This window comes from Triticum aestivum, chromosome 4B (genome assembly GCF_018294505.1).
Source record: "Triticum aestivum cultivar Chinese Spring chromosome 4B, IWGSC CS RefSeq v2.1, whole genome shotgun sequence".
Taxonomy (NCBI): Eukaryota; Viridiplantae; Streptophyta; class Magnoliopsida; order Poales; family Poaceae; genus Triticum; species Triticum aestivum.
The window spans coordinates 131,011,598-131,033,718 of NC_057804.1; the positions used below are offsets into that span (position 1 = coordinate 131,011,598).

Sequence of the window (22,121 nt, forward strand, 5' to 3'; positions counted from 1 at the left end):
AACTCTAATGGGACGACCCATTTCGTCCGCCCGCGTCCGTTTGGGTCGGCGCGGATAAAAGTGGCGGCCCAACGCGCCGACCCAAACCCAAATCACGTCCGCGTCGCGTCCGCGCCAACGCATTTGCGGCCCAAATTTGCGCCTGGAATGCGTCGGCGCGGACGCGAAGCGGACACCTCGCGCGCCTCCTCGCCGTCCGCCGCGTCCCCACCTGGCGGCCGTTCAACTACGACGGTCAACATTATTTATGATGACCGCCCATCTTGGACCCACGTGGCAGCGACAGAGGTTGTCCTTTTTTAAGCCGGGCGTGCGGCGGGGCCGTCCTCATCCACTGCCACTCGCCCCCGTCCCCATCCGGCCACCCCTGCCCCCACGCCGGCGACAACCCTAGCCACCGCCGAATGGGCTTCTTCTCCGGCATTGGCAGCAGCCGCAAGGGCAAGGCCCCCGCCCGCCATCCCCCCGCCCTCGCCGCCCTCCACGCGCCGCCGCGCGCTCCCCGGCAGAGGCAGCGCATCAATGTGCCGGTGCACCAGGCCGAGTGGCACTGGCAGCACCGCGTGCCTCTGCCGTACCCCGACGTGACGCTGCCGCATGACTGGCATTTGAATCCGGAGAGGATCCCAGTGCCGGCGGCGCCGCGGTCGGCGAGGGCCCATGCGGAGGAGGTGCAGCGCCGGCGGGCGTTGCTAATGCCGGAGCAGTGCGCCGAACCGCAGTACGCCGTTGACTCGCCCAACTGGGCTCGATGGTTCGCCTTCGAGCACGAGGAGGCGAGATGATGCGGCGTCGACCGTAGCCTGCAGCCGCCCCCGCTCGTCGTCCGCAGCGAGGACCAGGAGGCCGAGGCCGCCTACCAGGCGGCCATTAAGGAGAGCGAGGAGGAGGCGCGGTGGAGGGAGGCGGATGAGGCGGCTTTCCAGGCTGCCGTGGCGGAGGCCATGGCCCTCTCCGCGGCGGGCGACTGCGTCGTGCCGCCGGTGACCCCGCCGTCCCCGCCCAAAGCCGAGCCGGAGGAACCGGCCTACCTCGACCGCTACTCCTGGACCGGAGTAGTGCGCGAGTGGGTCAGCGCTCCGCCGATCTGGCTCGGGGCGACGACGAAGCAGGAGGCGGCCTACCTTGACAACTGGCGCCGCGTTCGGCTGGCCGAGGAGCGCCGGGAGGGCGAGCGCCTGGAGATGGTCGAGCGCAAGGCCGAAGAGGAGGCGCAGCAGGCCCAGGCAGCGGCGGCGCAGCCCGACATCGCCGCCCTCTGGAACACGGCGTTCCCCTGGGCCGGCCCTGCGTCGTTGCTGATCGACCTCACCGGCACCGACGCAGACTCCGCCGCCGACGAGGACGCCTAGGGCAGCGCGTCGTCTAGTTTTTAGTATTTTTATGCTAATTAATGGAATGTGGACTTTCGCCGCCCTTTGTGACCGGCTTTATGTTTAATTAAATGCATGTATTTATTTTTAAAAAGCTTTTAAACTTTTTTTTGACGCGCCGACAAAATGAGTCGGGTCAGCGTTGGGCGCTCGCGCCGACCCAAATACAGCGCCAGACGTTTGTGTCCGTCGGGCCGACCCAAACGCACAAAAAGCGGACAAAAGCGTCGTCCGTTTGGGTCTGAGTTGCTCTCACTGATGTCATGGCTATGAGCAACGAGTACAGTGAGAACCATCAGCATTGGCTTTCCATGTTTCTATCGTACAGTGAGCAACGAGTAGTAGTTTCTTTTTCCTGCGAATCAATTGTCCTAGTAGTCGATTGTGATGGAGAACTGTTGTAGTGTCGATTGTGAAGGGAAAAGGAATACGGCCAACTTGCAAGCCGACAGTCCTAATAATAAAGTAGTCGATCGTGACGTAGTAGAAGTACCGTAACTCTCCCGTAAAGTAGAGGCCGGGTTGAAATACTTTCACGTCGAGTTCATTTTGTGACAACGTTTGTTAAAAGGGTCAGAATAGTGATTTCGGCCTAAAGTAGACAGGCCTCCGCACTTATACACCACGAGTAGAATCTTTTTCGCGATCTGTCGCCAACGACTTGTTTCTACCTGCAAGCCAGAAACTCGCCTCCGGCTCGCACTTATACACACACCACACACCTTGCTGCGGCCTTAAGGTCATCCGAAAAGGCGCCGGCCCGTTCGAGATCAACTCGCCCGTCGCCACCGGACATCCAGGCGTCGCGAAGCGACATATGTCGTCACCTCGCGTAGGCAGAGCTACAAAGCCCTCCACGCCAGTACGCCACGATGGCCGTTGGTGTGGAGCATGTTTGGTTGCCGTTCTATTTTTTGTCGCCCGTTCAAAATAGTCCGACAGGGCGTGCACGGATGTATGCAGGCTCTAAATCAGCTTCTACACCCTGTTCGGTTGCTTGCAAAGATTTTCTGTGCATGGAGGGGAACACGGAAGTCCGTTGTTTGGTTCGTTGTTTTGGGCGTGGCTAGTGCAACCATTCGTGTTTGATTGTGCGCAAGACGTATGTGTAAGAAGTAAATAGACAGGGATTGAATCGTTGTTGTATTGCTTGCCTTATTGCATTAGTTTTTTTTAGATGCTCATTGCATTAGTTTTGACAAGATGAAGATAACTCTTTGCGAGGTGGAGCTGGACGAAAGACGAAGAGGTGGAAGGCGACAACGGAGAAGGTGGCTACGGGGGTGGCGGCGGCGGCCTGAGGAGACGGCGGCGACGGCTAGGTTGGGAGCATGCCGGCAGTGCTCGAGGTAGGCGAGAAAACCTGACATCATGACAAAGACCGGCGCAGATAGTGATGTTCCCGTGCCTAGGGAGGCGACGCGGCGCATACCACGTAGAAGTGAATGCGCGGGACGGCGTAGTGGACCGTGTGTTAGAAATATGCCCTAGAGGCAATAATATATTATTATTATATTTTTATGTTCATAATTAAGGGTTTATATTTTATGTTATAACTGTTATGATCCTCAAATATACGATTCAGTAAAAACTCATATGCACGTGTGAAATGATAAATGGTAAAATAAGATTCCTACTCTCGTCTCTAAGACTAGCTCAAGTGTTGGTGGTGGTCATGTTTTCTGGATCTTAGCATATCATTAAGTGTAACGATAGTCCTAAAACAACATTGAGAGTATGATGTTAGAAGGACGATCATATTGAATTACTTTGAGATAATATCGTAGAAGTCAATTCTTATAACACAGGGTGTTTAATGTGTGGATATTTTCTTAGACCACGAGAGTATCATAGTCATTTCTTACAGTACGATGAACAATGGGTTGCTCAAATGTCATCTGTAATACGGTGATTATAACGGCAACTTACAGGTTCATTGGAAAGTTTGACAAGGGAGTAGATAGCTCGAGACTGGAATTTGCTCCTCCTCTGACGAAGAGATATTCTTAGGGCTCTCTCGGTATGACGACATTCATATCATCGTCTGGCCAGTCACCTGGTATGACGACATTCATATCATCGTCTGGCCAGACACAAGTGACTATGTAATGAGGAGACCGATATCGTGAGCATGTGTATGACTCAAGAGTTAAGAGGATACCGATATATCTCACTTCGGATTTTGTAAAGTATCGTGAAGCAAAGGGAATAGCACATGATAACAAAAGGTTCACTGGAATGTCATTCGTATACTCAAAGGGAACGATATGGACGTGCATGGTTTCTCTATCGGTCATTGAACGAAAGTGGTTTTGTTCATGTCTATGTTTTACCGAACCTACATGGTCACAAGTTTAAGGTAATCACAATCTGTTGAGTATTAGTAGGACAGGAATAATGAGAAAATATTCGTCAAATTGTTTCACTAATACTCAAAATAGTTTCGACTGGAACCGGAAGCATTCTGGGGTCATCGAAAGGGTTTCAGAGTTTATTGGATAATATCGGATATTTCCGACAAATAATATATAGGTGGAACATGTTTCCGGATATTCCCATAGTATGGGAGAGCCATTTTTAGGCAAATCTTCACAAGACCATTATCACCAAACGGTCGGCAAGCTTCAAGCATATGATCTCTTCGTGATGCTTCACTTGAACTTGCACAACTCAACCTTGATGGCGATCACCACTTGATGTCATCCTCCATGGGTTATATGAGATCTTCTTCTTGATGCAAGCCCATGGAAAAATAACTAACCCCACACTGAACCACCACACAAATAGATCATGGGTTAGTACACAAAGCGTAATGGACAATGCTAACCGTACCGTGAGATCACTTGATCCTACACAGTACATCTTCTACACTTTGTGGGCTGACCAACTTGAGTCCACTCTTTGTACTTAGTCTTAATCAACCTTGTACCTTATCTTCTCTTTTCATCAAGATGATGTCCTGAAGGTAAACATGAATGTTCACACAATCTTCTTCTTCAAGACATGCTTGCAGTACACTCAACTCTCACATGACCAATCTTTCAATAACTCCTTGAATAGCATCTTGGTCAACACATAATCTCCTTATTATAACCTTCAAACCAACACATGGTCTTCAAGCAAAGCATATGAACAAACCATAAGGTATAACTCAAAGCAACAATTAGTCCATAGGGATTATCATCAATTACACCAAAATCCGACATGGGGGCATCATGTTCTTTCACGTACACGACCAACGGCCCGGCGAGGGAAGCGGGCTGGTGGGTCACGTAGATGCCTGAGAGGTCTGAGTTCATGGACAACCCGAGCCACCGCTTCTTCTCCACGAACTTCAGCACGGGCTGCAACATCCCGACAGCCACAACGCCGAGGCTCACCAACGCCGCCGTGGGCACCAGCATCACCACACACCCCGTTGTGCCTAGCGCCACCCTGTAGGTCCACGGGGTGTCAGTCCACCTCATTGACGGTAGTATTAACAATAGGAACTCTAGGAACATGCTAAAGCGGTAGAAGTTCTCAGCCGCCATGATCTCATGTAAGCTCATCGTCGAGAGCAACAACACGCCTGAGACCGAGAAGAAGATGCCAACCAATGGGGTTCCGTACCATGACCAGCTTGACGGTTCCTTGGGCGGCAACGGAAGAGGACAGACGGGCGTCGTCGCGCTGGGACCCCCTTTTGATGGCCGACTTCATGAAATTCCTCGCCACTAGCTAGATTCCAACACCGGAGAGGGACGGCCGCAGGTGTGGGGGTGATGCAGGTCCCATTCTCGGGGCCGTTGGTGGCTGCGAAGGCGGAAGGAGGAGGTGTCATTCATGAGAGAGGTGAAATTAATTATTTTTCCCCGAGAACTTGTTGCGGCCGAGAAAAATAGAAGAGTTGGGCTGGGTTTGGGGCTTAACTCGTCAAAACTTTGCTCCGCTACACGTTTGAAAGGTTCGGCTAGGTACGGTTAAGGCATCTCCAATGTTGATCCGTAAATTTGCTCCTGCATCCGTCCACGAACAGGGGGGCCAGTCAACATACACGAATGCCGGAGCCGGCCATCCAATGCTACCCGCATACATCCCGCCCCAATTTTTTTAAAGCCCGCGTGCTCAAATAGCTTCATATATAGTATATAATATTTCAAATGTTCAAATGTAGCAGTAGTTCTAATTTAAATAAGTTCAAATATTACACTCAAACATTGTTGTCCCCTTTAACCGCCCACAAATGCTCAATCGGATCCTTCTTCAGTTGCTCGATGTTGAATCTGTTGATGCATTTGAACAAACTCTTCAAATGTGGTCGGATTCTGGTCAGGAAGTTCGATATGATCACCCATGTTCTCAAATTCAAGACATGCGGCAACATCCTCACCCTCATCCTCCATGATCATGTTGTGCATGATCACACAACATGTCATCACCTCCCACAAGGTCTCTGGATCCCATTGTTTAGCAGGTTCACGAACAACTGCAAAACATGCGTGCAGAACTTCAAAAGCCCTCTCAACATCCTTTCTAGTTGTTTCTTGTCTTTGGGCAAAGTAAGACTTTTTCTGGACAATTGGGTTAGAGAAGGTGTTCACGAAGGTAGCCCAAGAAGGATAGATACCATCAACCAAATAGTAGCCCATGTTGTACTCATGCCCATTGATGGTATAGTGGCAAGGAGGAGCTTTTCCTCCAGTCAGCCTAGCAAACAATGGTGATCACTGCAGCACATTGATGTCATTGTGAGACCCGGGCATTGCCAAAGAAAGCGTGCCAAATCCAAAGATCATGTGATGAAACTGCTTCAAGAATGATGGTGGGCTTCTTAACATGACCCTGATATTGCCCTTGTAAAGCTTTTGAACGGTTCTTCCATTTCCAATGCATGTAGTTAAGAGAGTTGAGCAAACTTGGCCACCCTCTTGCTTTCAAGATTGCCAAGAGCCTCTCGGTGTCCGCCATGGCTGGTTCTCTCGGGTAATGAGGTCCAAACACCTCGACCACGACAATTGCAAACCTAACCATGGCATCTCCGCATGTGCTCTCAGACATCCGTAGGTACTCGTCCCAAGAATCAGCGATCGTGCCATATGCAAGCATCTGCAGTACGGCCGTGCACTTATAGTAACCAGAGAAACCAATCTTTCCCACGACGTCCTTCTTCAAGATGAAGTAGTCATCAAAAGACCAGATGCCATGGCAGAGACAATCGAAGACATTTTTGCGCATTCGAAAGTGACAGTGAAATTGTCGGTAAAGAGGGCATCGGCGGCAAAGTAGTCATCCATCAACATCAAATGGTCACGCACCGTGTTGCAATTGAGCACTCGATGGCCCTTGATTGATACCTTGAAATTGAGAACATGCTCTTCTGCACGCTCCGCATCTGCAAGGACCGCCTGCATCATCGCCATCTCATCCATGTATTCCCGACTCTACATAGTGCTTGCATATGTACTCCATATCCAAATCCATTGCTTCAAAGAACAAGAAACAAAAAAATAGCATGGGCATTTCACCGAACAGTTGTCGGACATGGTGAGTATTGTAGGAGCTGATGGTACCTGCACGGAGGTCGAAGGAGAGGTGTGGAACGGCGGAGGAAGAGAAGCGGCTTGGAGCCCGGGTGTACCATTGGAGGTGATGGACTCGCCGAGCTCCGATAGGGGTGTGGTTGGGCGGCCGGGTGGTGAACCGATGACGAAAGCAAGAGAGAAAAAAGGAAGGAGAGAAAATGAGAGGACGGAGGTGCGGGTCCGGGAGGGGTTTTGGGTGGGCCAGGGGTGTAGGAGTCCTATGTGTCTGCTGTCCGGACTCCCGAAAGCCCCCCGGTTTGTCTCGGGTTTACGAGAAAAGTGCATCCGAATGCTCGGCGGACCGATATAAAACCATGTTGGATGGCTAAACTGTCCAGATCGTATAGTCCAGACGGTTGCGGTAACCCTCAGGAGATGCCCTTAACCCTCATTTTGAGGAGTTAAAAGGTTTCAAGGAATCGACTAGATATGCTCTAACAAGATTAGCAAGCATCTCCGTGTTTCTGGCTCAAGGAGATCAAACGGAAGAGGCATTGACCATGAAAGCAACCTACGGCAGCTGTACTGTGGCCGTCAAGGAAGGCAAAGACGACGTGGAACTTGGTGTGACTAAAGCCAACTAGCCACCAACACATACTGGGGAGTTACATTGAAATGGTCACACACACAGACACAGTAGTCACAAGTTTAAAGCAGTTTCCTTACACGAGGCTTCAATTACGTACACACAACTCAGGCTAGCATCAGTAACTCACTGCACTTCACATACCCCTTCTAAAAAGTGCACATATACACATAGTATATCAGTATAGAAAAAGGAATAATAGGTTCTCAAAAAAACAGAGAATAATAATTTACTAAACTACAAGGAAGGGGATCCAACTCCTTTGTGCACTTCTGTTTGCCAGATTAACATTTGCGCTGACGTTTTCTCGCTGCCACATGAATCTTCTGTTTTTCGTAGGTAACGACGTAGTCGCAGTAAGGCGGGATCCGAGATCTCCATACTAGCACCTCAAACTTGTCTTCAACAGGTATATCACGGCCTGTCAGTAGTTCTTGCGACGTCAGTTTTGGCAGCTCACTTTGAGCAGGGCCAGCCTCCCTAAGATCATACACCAGGTATCCCTGAGCCTGACCACCCACCAAGGCCGCACTGCCGAAATTCACAGGAAAATTTCTACCAAGAAGGTCCTCCGGGTGCGTGCCGAAGGACAACAAGTGCTCACGAACTATTCCTCTTATGCTCGATAATACTCCGCGCCAGAATTCTGTGCTTGGATTAGCTCTTAGTAGCTCCCCGAGTATGTTTGCACCAAGAAATGATCCCTGTAGGAGCGCCGCTAGTTGCATGCCCAAAGATGCCAGTTTCGGGTGCTCATCAGGATTCGTGCTTCCAAAGGCGAGTGCCTTGAAGTAGTACCAGTACTCTTCTTGAGACAGACTCCTCAGCCTGATCGGTTGAGCAGTCCCCAAGTTTGCAACTTGCTCTGCTCTGCCTGTCACTACAATTTTGATCCCAGCACCTGGCAACTTCTGCAAATATGACTGGAAGTTTGTCCATGCTGCCTCATCCACATCGAAGATGAAATCCACAACAAACAAGTACTTCCCTGAGGCTGCCTGGCTGTTCAATGCAAATACTTCGTTCCGTAGATCATCTCCTTTGAAGAAAAACATGTGGGAGAAACGATTGCACACCCTCTCATCCTTGCAAGCATGTTGCACCAGAGTTTTCTTCCCAATTCTGTGTGGGCCGATGATCGGCAGGATGCTAATATGTGCGCAATCGTGACGAGTGTCATCACATAGCAAGAAGTTGATGAGTTGCTCTTTCTCAACGTGGCGACCAAACATGCACTTATCCATGTATAGGTGCATACAGTATGGCTGGCGAGGAAGGCGAGGGCAGCTGCCGAGGAGCACAACGAACTCTCTCATATCTGCAGTCGTAGCCTCTAAGCTTGCAAGAACACTTTTCAACTTTGTTGTGCTCCTGGTACTAAATGTTATTGGTGTGTTCTTCATCATAGAAGCAGCAACAGCAAAACGAAGGCGCTTGGCGGCGTCAAAAGTAGAAACGGCAAGAGATTGGCTCCAGTGACTCACCTCATCATCTTCAACGCTCTCTTCTCCAAGGGGTTGGAACTTGAGCTTGTCAAGCATGTAGTACCCGAGATGCACACCCTCGATGAGTGTCTTCAGCTGCAGGAACATCCCTCGATTTGTGATGTGCCGCCCCTCTGCTTCCTCAACAACCATGTGCATCCTTAGCAAGATGCGTTCCAGCCTTCTACGATCCTCCTCCTCACATGTTTGAGTGCCATAACTTTGCACCAGGAAAGAGATGAACCGGCTGACAAGATCACCCGCCACAGCTGAAATCAGAACCTCCATGCCAAGATCTGATTTTTAGTTTGCAAAGAAAGTAGTTATTTCAGAGGTGGGGAAATAAGGTCAAGAAAGACAGCAACCCAGGGTTATATGACAACGACAGAAATAAATTCATATGATGAGGTGGCTCGTCCTAACACTCACGTACAAAATTTCCTTTTTGTAACTTGTTTCTACCTTGAGCCCCTTGAGCCGGAGGACCTTTTCTCAGTTTGCTTTCTGTTGCACCTCCGCCTTCTCGATAATGGTCGATGATGGCGAGGATCGGTGGCTGGAGCACCTCAGCTTCTTCAGGTCATCCTCCAACACTAGCAACTGCAGAGATAAGCATCTTACTGTGAGCCTTGACCAGGAAGCAATTATCCATACCTTTTTCTTTCTTTAAAAGAAACATAGCACTACGGTGGCTAAAAGTCAAGAAATGGAACTGCCAGCACAATGATTCAAAGGTGTGGGCATGTGGCTGAAGCCAGTTAGTCATCGACACATACTGGGTTAAACTGAATTGACCGTATACATGAGAATAGTCAGAAGCGTGATGTAGCAATAGGAAGTGACTGCCCTTTACATATCCTGTTTAACAAGTGCATATTAGCAAAAAGGTTCGAATTACATCTAGAATAAGGATGGGCATACAGATAACTCCTCCGTGCACCTCTGTCGGCCAAATTAAAATTCATGCTGATGTTTTTTTCCATGCCAGATGATTCTTCTTGCCGATGATACGACGGTGCTTCTGTTTCTCGTAAGTAAAAACATAATCAAAGTTAGGAGGGATCCGAGATCTCCATCCCAACACCTCAAACTTGTCTTCGGCAGGAACACCTCAGGACGGGTGCAGTAGCTCCTGCGATGTCAGCTTTGGCAGCTCGCCTCCCAAAAATCATATATACATGGCATCCTTGAGCTTTACCGCCCACTAAGGCCACATTGGTATAATTCAGAGGAGTATTCTCTCCAGAAATTCCTCTGGGTGCGTGCCGAAGGACCAAGTGTTTGTGAGCCAGTCCCCTTATGCTACATAATACACCACGCAAGAATTGAGCATTTGGGCTCGCTCTTAGTGGCTCGTATATTTGCACCAAGAAATAATCCCTGTAGGAGTGTTGCTAGTTGCATACCCAAAGATGCCAGTTTTGGATGCTCATCGGGATCCATGCTTCCAAAGGCAAGTGCCTTTAAGTAGTACCAGGACTCTTCTTCAGACAGACTCTTCAGCCTGATGGGTTGAGCAGTCCCCAAGTTTGCAACTTGCTCTGCTCTGCCTGTCACTACAATTTTGATCTCAGTGCCTGGCAACTTCTGCAAATATGATTGGAAGTTTGCCCATGTCGTCTCATCCACATCATAAGATGAAATCCACAACAAACAAGTACTTCCTGAGACTGCCTTGCACCTATCGAGCATGTAATGCCCAAGATACACACCCTGAATGAGTGCCTTAAGCTGCAAGAACATTCTTCGATTTGTGATGTGCCGCCCCTCTGCTTCCTCAACAACAGCGTGGATCCTTAGCAACACGAGTTCCAGCCTTCTACGATCATCATCCTCACAAGTTCGAGTGTCATATATGTGAGCTAGGAATGAGATGAAACGGCTGGCAAGATCACCTGCGACTGCTGAAATCAGAACCTCCGTACTGAGCTGAGACGAGCCCTCCCTGGGAGTAAGTGATCACATGGGAGTTAATTTGCAAAGAGTAACACTGTTTCAGAGGTGGTAGAATGAAGTCAAAGTCTGCAGACATATGGCACCATGATGGTGACTGAAAGCAGTTCACACAGTTGGACGCTCCTACAAAATACAAAATGTCTCTTTCGGCTCACTTATTTCCACCTTTTCATGAATACGGCTGCAGAAAACATTGTGTGCATTTTAAATATGAGGAAGTCTCCAATCAATCCTAACCCCACAAATGGACCAAATGCAATGGCCCAGGCACTCTTGTGTTTACAAGAGTGTCACTTTCAGACTTTTTGATGTTTTCTCTATTTTGTGCAGATGGGCAAAAAAATGTTATATTTTGCAAATAAAATAACGACAACTAGGATAAATCATTTTGGGGTGACCTAAAAAGCATGGTTTCATTACAAATTGGGCATCAGCCGGCCACTCTCTCCCAGTTCCTCCCTCCCTCTCTATTTGCACTGGTTGACACCTGGTTCATAAGAGCAAAACAAACATCTAGATAAATGAGCATTCTTGCAGTAAAATCAGCACAGCTCATATGTGAGCAAATTTCATTCTTCCACTTGCTACTTGAGACTATTCATCACTAGAAGTTACCCTAGGAGATACTCCCTCCGTCCCAAAATTCTTGTCTTAGATTTGTCTAAATACGGATGTATCTAACGTAACTAGATACATCCATATCTAGACAAATCTAAGACAAGAATTTTGGGACGGAGGGAGTATATGAGAAGCCAACAAGAGCAAGAGAGAAAGGCTGAGATAGAAACCAAATAAGGTGGCTCACTAACCAAATACGTTTTCCTCAAAATTCTTCACTGCAACGCTTACAACAACAAAAATAAAGAACTTCATGAGCTCCTTTCTTTTAAGATTGGAGCCCAAACAGACACAGAGGTCAGTGGCCTGGACTTCCAGCACAACACAAGCCTACCCTTCTCATGCACAACCTCAAACCCCCTATCGAACAACCCAACCAGCATCCTGGCCTGAGCAACATTGCAACCACTCAGGTCACAAGCCCCATACCTTTCCAAAACCTGAGGAGCAGTGACCTCAACTGTCACAGACCCATACTGCCCCACAAAGTCCTGTATCCTTGGCCCCACCATCTCCCTCTCCACAAGCCTCAGGCAAGCCCCCTGGTTACCACCAGCGAAGCAGCTCGCCAGTGACTCGAACACCGTCGTGAAGTGGTGCAATGCCTCGAAGAAGAAGTCGACAAAGGAGGCCTTACATAGAGACGCCTCCTTTCCGATTCTAACCAGCTCCTCTTCTACAATGACCATTAACTTAGGCTGTAACAGCTTAACACAGGCAGGTAGGAGTGCCGGTAACTTGCTCAGCAACTTGTAAGGCATGCTTGTTGTGTCGCATGAGAAGATCACCGAGCCTTTACTGTTCTTGAAGAACTCATGCAGGTCTTCATCACTGTGTAAACAGAGAGAGCTGTACTGGAAGGGGAGGTTCAAGGAGTCCGCGAACTCCGAGAGCCGCCGGGCAGATTCATGGTGAACATCGTTGGTGTAGTCGGCGTCTGCTGTGACTGCCGTGAGGTGGAATGACATGCCACCATGACGGGCAAGATCTGACATGAGTGATGGCCACTGGATGCCCTCGCCAATGTTCAGGTCGACGACGTTTACATGTGTATCGCCCTTGGTGGCGTCTAGAATGGCCTGGTTGGCAGTGAAGTGTGCAAACTTGGCAAACGGCGACAGCTCTTGTATAATCTGTTGCACCGACATTCTATCAGACGGCAGTGGCTCCGGCAGCGAGCAACTGGTGCTTGCACTGGAGATCCGGGACCGCAGACCTTGGGCAAAGTGGTAGGCCAGGCGATCAAAAGAGCCGGCTGCTGCATTTTCAGGGCTGCCAAGGAGGAGCCCATCAAGCCTTGAGAACACTGCCAAGGCAAACCTTGGATCCCCCGCCTCGACCGCCTCTGCACCAGTGAGAAGGAGATCAGTTAAACTGTTCTCCTCCATGAGCTCTTCCTGGATCGCGACCAAGTTGCCACTCTCTTGGCCCAGAATCCTCTCATCACAATAGGTGAACACACCAACATCAGAAGCATCTTGTTGATGCCAATCATTGGCATAATCTTGAGCTGCAGTGTCCAAGAACACATTATCAGGTTGCTGATCAGTGGAATGATCAACATGGATGGTGGCGTTCTCGTGGAGAGCTACTTGAGGAGACCACATGAAAAAGTTACTCTCTTCATGTGTGGGGAGGGAGAGAAGAGGGGAACAAGGATATGACATGGTCTCCATTTTAGTTGCTATCTACGATAAGAATTGCCTTGATGTGTGGCCTCAGACTGTGTCTTATATAGAAACCACATGGCGGAGGGGCAAGAGATTAGTAGTGGAGAAAAGAGAATGCGTGGACCCCACCTTCATGGCCGATGCACGCTAAATTATCCTGATCTTGGAGCCTAATGCAACATGGATTGAGCTAGAGGTGATTGGCTCTTGTGTAGTTCCCCACCAACTTCACAGCATACATACATACCCCCCAAAACATCACAATAAAAATAGAAGAGAAAAGCATACGTGTGCAATGTGTCATTTTGCTGGCCTGACAGAATGAAGCAGAAGGGACTGCGAATACGCTAATGGCATATTCCAAGAATTCTTCTTGCTACGTGGCAGCATCTAGTCAATTGTTGGACTATGTGCTGTTGCTACTTCAAAGTTGCTATGGCCTGCACATATGTGCCAATGGCAATGCAGAACGGCAACAAAAGATGCAAATCATATGATTTAAATTTTTGTGCTCAAGAAATGGCTTCTTAGTACTATATGATATCTTTTTAAAAACATAAGCACCGCTTCATTCAGTCTGATACGGAATTAATGTTGACGTTTTAATACTTAACATTATTCATGATCATTGACCACCCCAAACCAAGTTAATTTTGGCATGCTAATGTGTGTCCAAATTGTTTGTGGTGTAATAAATTCATGACACCAACTTGCTCGCAGACTGGATTCTTTATTTGACACCAATAAGGTATTCATAAAGCGTATTCATAAAGCCCATTATTGTCAGGTGATACAAATTATTGGCAGATTCTAATGGAGTTATGAGATGTAGACAATAGAGTAAAACTAAAAGAGGGCAAAGCTGCCTGTCTCAAGGAATAGAGCTGTTGCAAAGTGGAACTTACAAAACACAAGCGTAGGCCACACAGATTTCCTGGTTCCAGGCTGCCTCTTGCTACTGATCTGAATGTTTCTCCTGCCTTCCCGCCTGGCAATTCCAAAATGATCGTTTCCAGAAACTACCAACAGCAGGAAAATCTGGATGGAGTCCAACCATGTACAGCTTTTCACTGACTATTTCAGAACTTCAGATTACAAGTGCACAAATGGTGTGTTCCGGAGAGCTTTCAGCATTGTATAAGTTTTTTTTTCCTCTGGAGAGAGTCTGGATGATTCCACTGAGGTAACTAAATATTTTTTCCTGCACTATGCTGAGATGTCTTTATTACAGGACAAGCAAAGCTGGCAAAATCTGCACATTGTCAAGAGTAACATTGTGAATTTACTTGGTCATGGAATATTGTTGTGTTCGACCAGAAAAAGAAAAAGATGCCAAAGTACAACTGTAAGAGTGTAGACAATATGATGTAAAAGAAGAAATCACTTTAAAAAGGATCTTGGCAGCATGGTACTTTTCATCACAACCAGCAGTACAACTGCCTTCACAACCGGACATTAAGTATCATATGCCCCCACCACACCCTACAAGATTTCGTCATAGAGGGCTCAAATTAATTCCTTGAGAGTTGAGACTAACAGGAATGATTGTATGGCCCATTTTGTCAACGACGCGGGAGCCCAGCATGCTCAGGAAACATGCTCACTGACATCAAATGAGTTAAGGACGGCAGGTGGATACCTAATTATCATCATAATCATAGTTGGTAAGCACTGCTGCTGGACAAGGAAAGAAACTATTAATTAGACAACATGAATCAAATATTCAGTATTATATGCTAATACATTGATGGAATCAGCATTTGCCTAAATATATATAACACTTTTGCTCTTGAACTATTCAGTGGGAATAAGAATAAAGGTTTGAAACAAGTGGTGGAGGTCAGAGGGTTTAAGCTGATAATAGAGAGATTCTCAAACGACACTTGTCGGCATTTCACTGACGCAACGTGGCCTAACATCTTCAAAAATATGGGAAGGAAGAACAGTGGACAAAGATCACTAAGAATTCCACCAATAGAAGGCCTATGGGGTTCGGTGGTTGAGAGGAGCCCCTCACAGCAATTGCTGAAAACAAGAGCAGCAAAACAAACTGTTGCTTTCCGTTCTGTAGCATCAGCTTGGTGGTCTCCTAATCCCCAGCTAGGTAGCAAGTCACCTAAAGCATCATCCTTTGTCTATCGGTATGTTCCCTAATCCCGCATAAGATACACGGTACACGTACTTAACATGAATGCCAAAGGGAAGTACAAACGAAGACGCACTAGCACTGTACAGTATATGCTTGGTTTATCTGGACGAGAGGGAGGCAGAAGGTTCCGATGCCATTGATTAGACAAGCATGCTAGAATAACGTGGTTTGCCTGTGTGGCTGTGCGCTGTCCTCCTCTGAAGAACGAAACTTAATTCTAGTACAAGAAATTTGTCTTCCCACAAGGTAAACGAAAAATTTGAGATTAGCAAACACTAGAGGACATGCTAATTTCTGGTTTGATGCATCACTTACTAGTTGGCTAGCCTATCAGCTCACTAAGAACTGCCAGCCAAAACAAATTTCTCAAGGGGTCAGATATATTACAGCATGGTCCCATGAATGGCATACCTCATGCAGTTCAAAAATAAACCTCTGCAATATGCCTTACTCTCAAGATAGAATCCCACGGTCACGATAGAAGACAACCGATCTCTCCTCTAGGTAAACTACAACTCGAGGCCTGTGTACATTAAAGTAAAAATTCACTGTCAACTGAGGTCAATATATTGTTTGCATCCTACCACATAGACTTGCGTATGGTTAAATTCAGGTTAGAGTAAGCAATATATTACAGTCCAAGGGCGGCAATGCATGGTCAACTGATTTCTCTTTCAGATGACTGAGACATTACTGAAATATGAGCCTAGCTAGGCGGCCGGAAATTTCAACAATTATGGGAAATCATTGAACTTTGAAATTAGAAGGTAACAGCCACTAGTACTGTACAAATCTGTCACCATCAGCTGCATAATCTAAGGTGCCTAGCTATAGAAAACATAAGTACTGGCAAGTTGCTGCACGATAGATTCCTGTTAAACAAGCTTGGCAAGCTAAGGTTGGAGCTATTCTCCAGTCAAAAAGATTTAGATAAATCTGATTATTTTTAGTGAACAATAAATATGATTCGTTCCTGTTAATATGGACACTATGACTCACCACCCAGACCACGAATAATATTAGGGGAGACATGTCATGAAGGCTTAACCCTGGTTTTGCTAACAATTAGATGTTTGAATCGAATAAATTTGATGTCATTTATCAAAACAATATAAATGCTCGTATTCCAATCCTTCCCCATATTAGAGAAACAAAATGCTGAGAGAAAATTGTAACCGGCGGAATACATAATTAAAAGTCCATGACTATCATGTACTAACAAGCATGGTCTCCTCCAACTCTTAAACATGGAGACCACTAGAAGTCTAGAACCCCATATTAGAGACATGTAAGAGATAATTTTAGTCCTATTATTGAAATCGGAAGTACATTGAACTTTGAAATGGGAAGTTAACAGCCACTAGTACTGTGGAAACTTGTCACCATCACCTGCATAATCCAAGCTGCCTAACTATAGAAAACTAAAGTACTGGCAAGTTGGTGCAAGTGGGGTAAATTCCTGCTAAACAAGCTTGGCAAGCTAAGGTCGGAGTTATTCTCCAAAGTCAAGATATTCCAGATAAATCTAATTCGCTTCAGTTAACGTGGACCTTCTGACTCACGACTCAGACCAGGAAAAAATATTAGGGAAGGAGCGTCATGTAGGCACCATCCCGGAGCAAAGCTTACCCTGGTTTTGCTGACAATTACTCCCTCTGTAAAGAAATAATTACTCCCTCTGCTTTTGCTAACCAAAGCGTTTGAATCGAATAAAATTGACATCATTACTCGAAGCAAAATACATGCTCGTGTTCGAAGCCTTCGATTCCTTCCCCACCACTATTAGCAAAACAAAACGCTAACAGAATTAAAACCGACGGAATGCAAAATTACGAGTCCATGACTATCATGTGCTAATTAGCATTGTCTCCTTCAACTCTTAAACATGGAGACCGCTACAGCCCAACGCTCGACTCGTGTTCAGAGATAATTTTAGTCCTACTGCATCACCACCACATATGAACAGAATCTCATGACCAGTACAGTCTGTCTGCACTTGTCCTGCCATGACTACTCTCGAATGACTAAAATAAAAGCACTGTGGCTAGTATTAAGAAGAACCCCCTGATTATCGCATGCTAATTAGCACAGTTTCCTCGAACTGACACGCCAAGGTTATACACGGGAACCGCTAGAACCCAAAATCTAGGGACAGTGCATCATCACAGCAAAATATGAAACAGAATCCCAATGTAAGGGAATCCTTTGCGTCGGGTGTGGTGAACCGACACCCCAAACTTGTACGCGGGAATCGCTAGAATCCAACTGGCATGCTTTGCAACTGCGGTTGCACGACTTGATCGCGCGCGGATACAGAAGTACGCACGTATCTCTGCAATCTGCATCTTCCATGTGCGCACCGCGCCAGGCGCCACCATGTGAGTATGTGACGCAAAGCTCCGAGCGGAAGAGACGTCAGTGCGTGCGTGTACCTTCGGGTTCGGGGTGAGGTACCTTCCTGACCTACCTCGGGAGGGGTTGGTGGTCGGCTGACTCGGCGCCGCGTGGGAGGGAGAGGGGGGATAGGAATCGGAGCAGGCCGGAGATGGACGCGCGAGGGGTGGGAAGGGATTCCTTGGTCGTCCATTCTGCTTCACCGGCTCCGGCGCCACCGCGATGGACGGAGAGACAGTCGGGTGGTCGGCGGGGGTCGGCGGGGGATGGAGATGGTGACGCGCGCCGACGAGTGGAGGAGCCGAGAGAGATTTGTTGTTGTTTTTTTGAGAATGAGATTTTTTTTTGAGGGGCCAAGAGAGATGCTTACACGCGTCGGTGAGCTCAGGCGTGATGGGGATTCGCTGTTTTAGATGGGCCGTTGTATTAATTGCGACGGGGACCCCTTCGTTGGGCTGTTTTAGATGGGCCGGAGTATTTAGTTGCAAGTTCAACATAGGGAAATGGTGAACGGACACGGATTAGGAGCTCTAGCTCTCGGGCATGCACCCTATATGAACAGTAAAATAAAAAATACTAAAAAAATAAAAATATCCTGAAATTTCAGGGTATCAAACCTGGTCGACAGTGTACTCCCGAATCAAGTTTCATAAAGAAATGATATCCGTGGTATTCTCAGCAAAAAAGACAAAAAATAATTATATAAAAAACGTTTGAATAAATCGTAGGTTGAACTATATTTTCTTCACTAAGAGTACCACTTCGTACGTGAACAGAATGAATGACCATGTTTGATACCCCGAAATTTCAGATTTTTTTTATATTTCCTAGTTTTTTACTATTCATATAGGGTGCATGTTATTGGCACCCGAGAGCTTCTATGCGTTTTCGAGTGGTGAACTCAGCATACACACACTAGAGAACAATGGAAATGATTCAAAGTATTCAACCATTTCTTTTTAATTGGTTTATCAGGGCCTTAGGGCGTGTACAATTATGTTATCTTAGTAGTTTCACATAGAATAAGTAATGAGGTGAAGGAGAGAGAAACTAAAATAAAATTTATCTTCTCTTAATTAAGAGATGATCCCTTAGCATGGTGTCTTTTTTCAGGAAAACTTTTGATCTAGTCATCATATGCCATGACAGTACGAAGAACAGTAGAATTACCAAAAATTACATTCAAGTCCGAAGAGCACCTAGCTACGACTACAAGAATTGGAGCGAGCCCAGGCAGTGTTATCGTCATCATCCCTCCCTCATCGGAGTCGGGCAAAACCTTGTTGTAGTCGACTGCGCTAGACGCATCTCGCAGGCTAGGTGGGAAGGACCTTATTCCATCTTCAAGAAGGCGTCGTCGTCTCGTCTCCATGAGTAGGACACAAAACCCTAATCAAACTGAAAACTCTAATTTAAGAATGGAGCACGATCCCTCCCACCGGAAAGGGTCCGGGCTCACCGTGCCTTCGTGGCCCTAAAGCCATCGAAGACAAGGCGGACCGATGGCGGCGCCAACGAGAATATGTTGAACCCTAATCACCTTGTTTGCCTGGGAGCGCAAGACAAAGGGTATGCTAATTACTATAGATAAGACTAAGAGATGTTGAACTTGATATACATATACACTAGTGCATAACAAAAGCTAGTCATTGTGTCGGACTACAATGGGATTGCATGGAGTAGTTATTAAGGAGATCACTTAGCATTCTGAGTTTTTTCTTCGTCGGAATGTTCTCTTATCCATGAACGGCGTAATCATAATTACGAAGCTCACAACATTGCTAAGTATGCTAGTTCTTTGAGTGTGGGACGCCATGTGTGGCCTGGCGTTCCCTATGACAGTATATCAATCCCTGTAAAAAAAAGTGATTAATAAAGCTTAGTGATGTTGTCCCAAAAAAACTAGAGAAAAATGTACATGATTCAAAGTATTTAATCATTTATTTGAATTGGTTCATCACGGTCTTATGGCATGTACAATGATAATATCTTAGCGGTGCCGCGTAGAATAAATACTGAGGTGGGAGAGACAAACTAGAAGAAAAAGTTTACCTTTTCTTAATTAAGGGATGATCACTTAGAACGACATCACTTACCACATATTTAGCTATATCTAGTTACTAGAGATAAGAATAAGAGATAATTCATGGTATATTAGTTTTATTGTCATATCTAAATTAAATGGCAGGTCCCCGCAAAAAAATGTACATGGCAGAGATAAAATAAGAATGTCTTATAAACCATTGTATATACGATAATCCACTTCTGAGCTCAGGCACATCTGCACCCAAAACAAATACTAGAAAAATTCAAGAAATTCCAAGTTTTTGCACGGTAGATAATTTGATGTGTGAGGTCCACTCCAATTTTCAGATCATTTGGACATATGAGCTGCTCTCGGCAAAAAAGGCAAATTCAGGATCTTAAAAAAGTTTACTATTCATGCACTGTTTTGACCTGATTTGTCTTTTTTGCTGAGAGTAACTCAGATGTCCAAATGATCTGAAAATTGAAGCGAACCTCATAGAATAATTTTTCTACCATGCAAAAAAAATGTTTTTTTTATTTTTTTTTGTGATTTTTTTCTCTGGCCGGATGCAGATGAGCCTAGCCACAGAAGCGTTGCACTCTTGTATATGCCCTAAACATATGTACTCCCTCCATGCAGGTGCATAAGTCATCTTAGGTTGTACACCGTGATCAAGACAGGGGAAAACAAGAAAAATTAATGTTTATTTGCTAATTAATAACATTGCATTCAATGAATTGACCACTGCATGTCGTGTTAGTCTCAAGTCATTAAAAGCGTACACGTCGCACATCTCTTATTGGTTGATTCATTTATTTATATCAAGAAACGAGATGAGAGTTAATGCACCACGCCTAAGTGTTTTGAGATTATTTGGTTTTCTTAAGGTTTACACCTAGACGGAGGGAGAAGTTTTTTCTTCTTCACCATGACACAGACCTGCACTTGCCCACCATTAATGACGCCATTGGGCATTGACACCGATCTGATGATGAATTGATGATGAAGAGTCAAAGTCTGAGTCCATAGGACTTTTTCGTCGAGGTAAATACACTGATGGTGCTTAAACTTGCCACGGATGTGCACTTTAGTGCCTGAACTTGTAAAATACATCGAATTGGTTCCATAACTTGGCATAGATGCGCATATACGGTTCAAATGATGTTTGTTTATGTTAGCGATGCTGACGAGGTACGCCCAGCATCGTATGGGACTTAGCTGCTAGTAACTGACGGGGGGACAAAGGTGTGTGGCTTGATTTTTTTGATGAATAACCCCCTAAAGTACAAGTTGCCGGAGGTTTGCAGGTCCGCCTTAGAGATGCCCTTATGGACTAGGCACGGCTGCCACTCCAACCAAGAGTTGTTCGCATGTGTCAAAGTACAACTAATCTTTATGACTGTATAACAAACATAATTTCAAAAGAATGCAAAAATCTTCATGTCACTTTAAAATGAATTTACGTGTCATATTGAAACATGTCCATACAACTGAAAATATTTATGAATTATAAAAATGTTTATATGATTTATTATTCATGTGAGGATCCGCAATCTCAGGGCGCCTAGGCTTGTACTCCCTCTATAAACTAATATAAGAGCGTTTAGATCACTAATATTTTTTTAAAACACACAAACTTTTATATATTATACAAACGTTTTAAAACAACACAATTTTTACTTAAAGCATGAACGCATTCATATACTACATGAATATTTTATAAAAAATGTGATTTTTTTAAAATTATATGAAAATTTATTTAAACATATGAACATTTCTAAAATTACTTTAATATTTTATTAAAATATGAAGATTTTTTAAATTATAAAATATATGATTGATTCATAATTTTATTATGTGTATTTTTAAAATTATTGCATAGGTATTTTATGACATTATATGAACATTTTAATGTATTTTTTGAAATAAATGTATATTGTTTATAACACATGATTATAATTTACATATTTTGTACAAATTAGAAACACAAACACATTGAAAACTGAGCCCCACTATGGTCCATTTTAGCCACACGGGCTCGTTATGTTATAAACCTAAATTTAGCATTTTTACCATTTGATGTCGTCTGTTGGAGTGGTATGTGCGACCATATATTGCTCCTTCTAAAAAAAAGCACTATATTGCTGGACTTTTTAGTTTATGTTGTTTAGCTTTATGTTTATAAAGTGTATGAATCCTCTCATGATACTAAATTTGAACGGGTCAACTGGTTAGCAACGCACACCTGCGTGTGTAAGGTCGCTGGTTCGGACCCAGACCTGTTTAATTATTATTAGA

The 22,121-nt window shown here is 45.6% G+C and overlaps 1 protein-coding gene across 4 annotated transcripts; it reads right to left on the reverse strand.

Annotated features, from left to right (window-relative positions):
• Window positions 1-7,580: 7,580 nt before the first annotated feature.
• On the reverse strand, window positions 7,581-18,153 carry LOC123091453 (disease resistance protein RGA2). Of its 4 annotated transcripts, XM_044512964.1 has the most exons (4): window positions 14,636-18,153; window positions 14,157-14,503; window positions 9,470-11,450; window positions 7,581-9,303 (listed from the first exon to the last, which is right to left on the reverse strand). In XM_044512964.1, exon 4 carries the CDS (start codon window positions 9,293-9,295, stop codon window positions 7,808-7,810), a length of 1,488 nt encoding a protein of 495 aa, XP_044368899.1. In that variant the 5' UTR covers window positions 9,296-9,303; window positions 9,470-11,450; window positions 14,157-14,503; window positions 14,636-18,153; the 3' UTR covers window positions 7,581-7,807. The 4 variants fall into 4 exon arrangements, with proteins under 4 accessions (XP_044368899.1, XP_044368897.1, XP_044368898.1 ...); XM_044512962.1 differs by having other exon boundaries at window positions 9,470-9,607; window positions 14,157-18,153; XM_044512963.1 differs by having other exon boundaries at window positions 9,470-10,952; window positions 14,157-18,153.
• Window positions 18,154-22,121: the final 3,968 nt, after the last annotated feature.

What these genes read in the sequence shown, in the direction of transcription:
- LOC123091453 (XM_044512964.1), bottom strand. Translation starts at nt 9,295, where the DNA reads ATGGAGGTTCTGATTTCAGCTGTGGCGGGTGATCTTGTCAGCCGGTTC.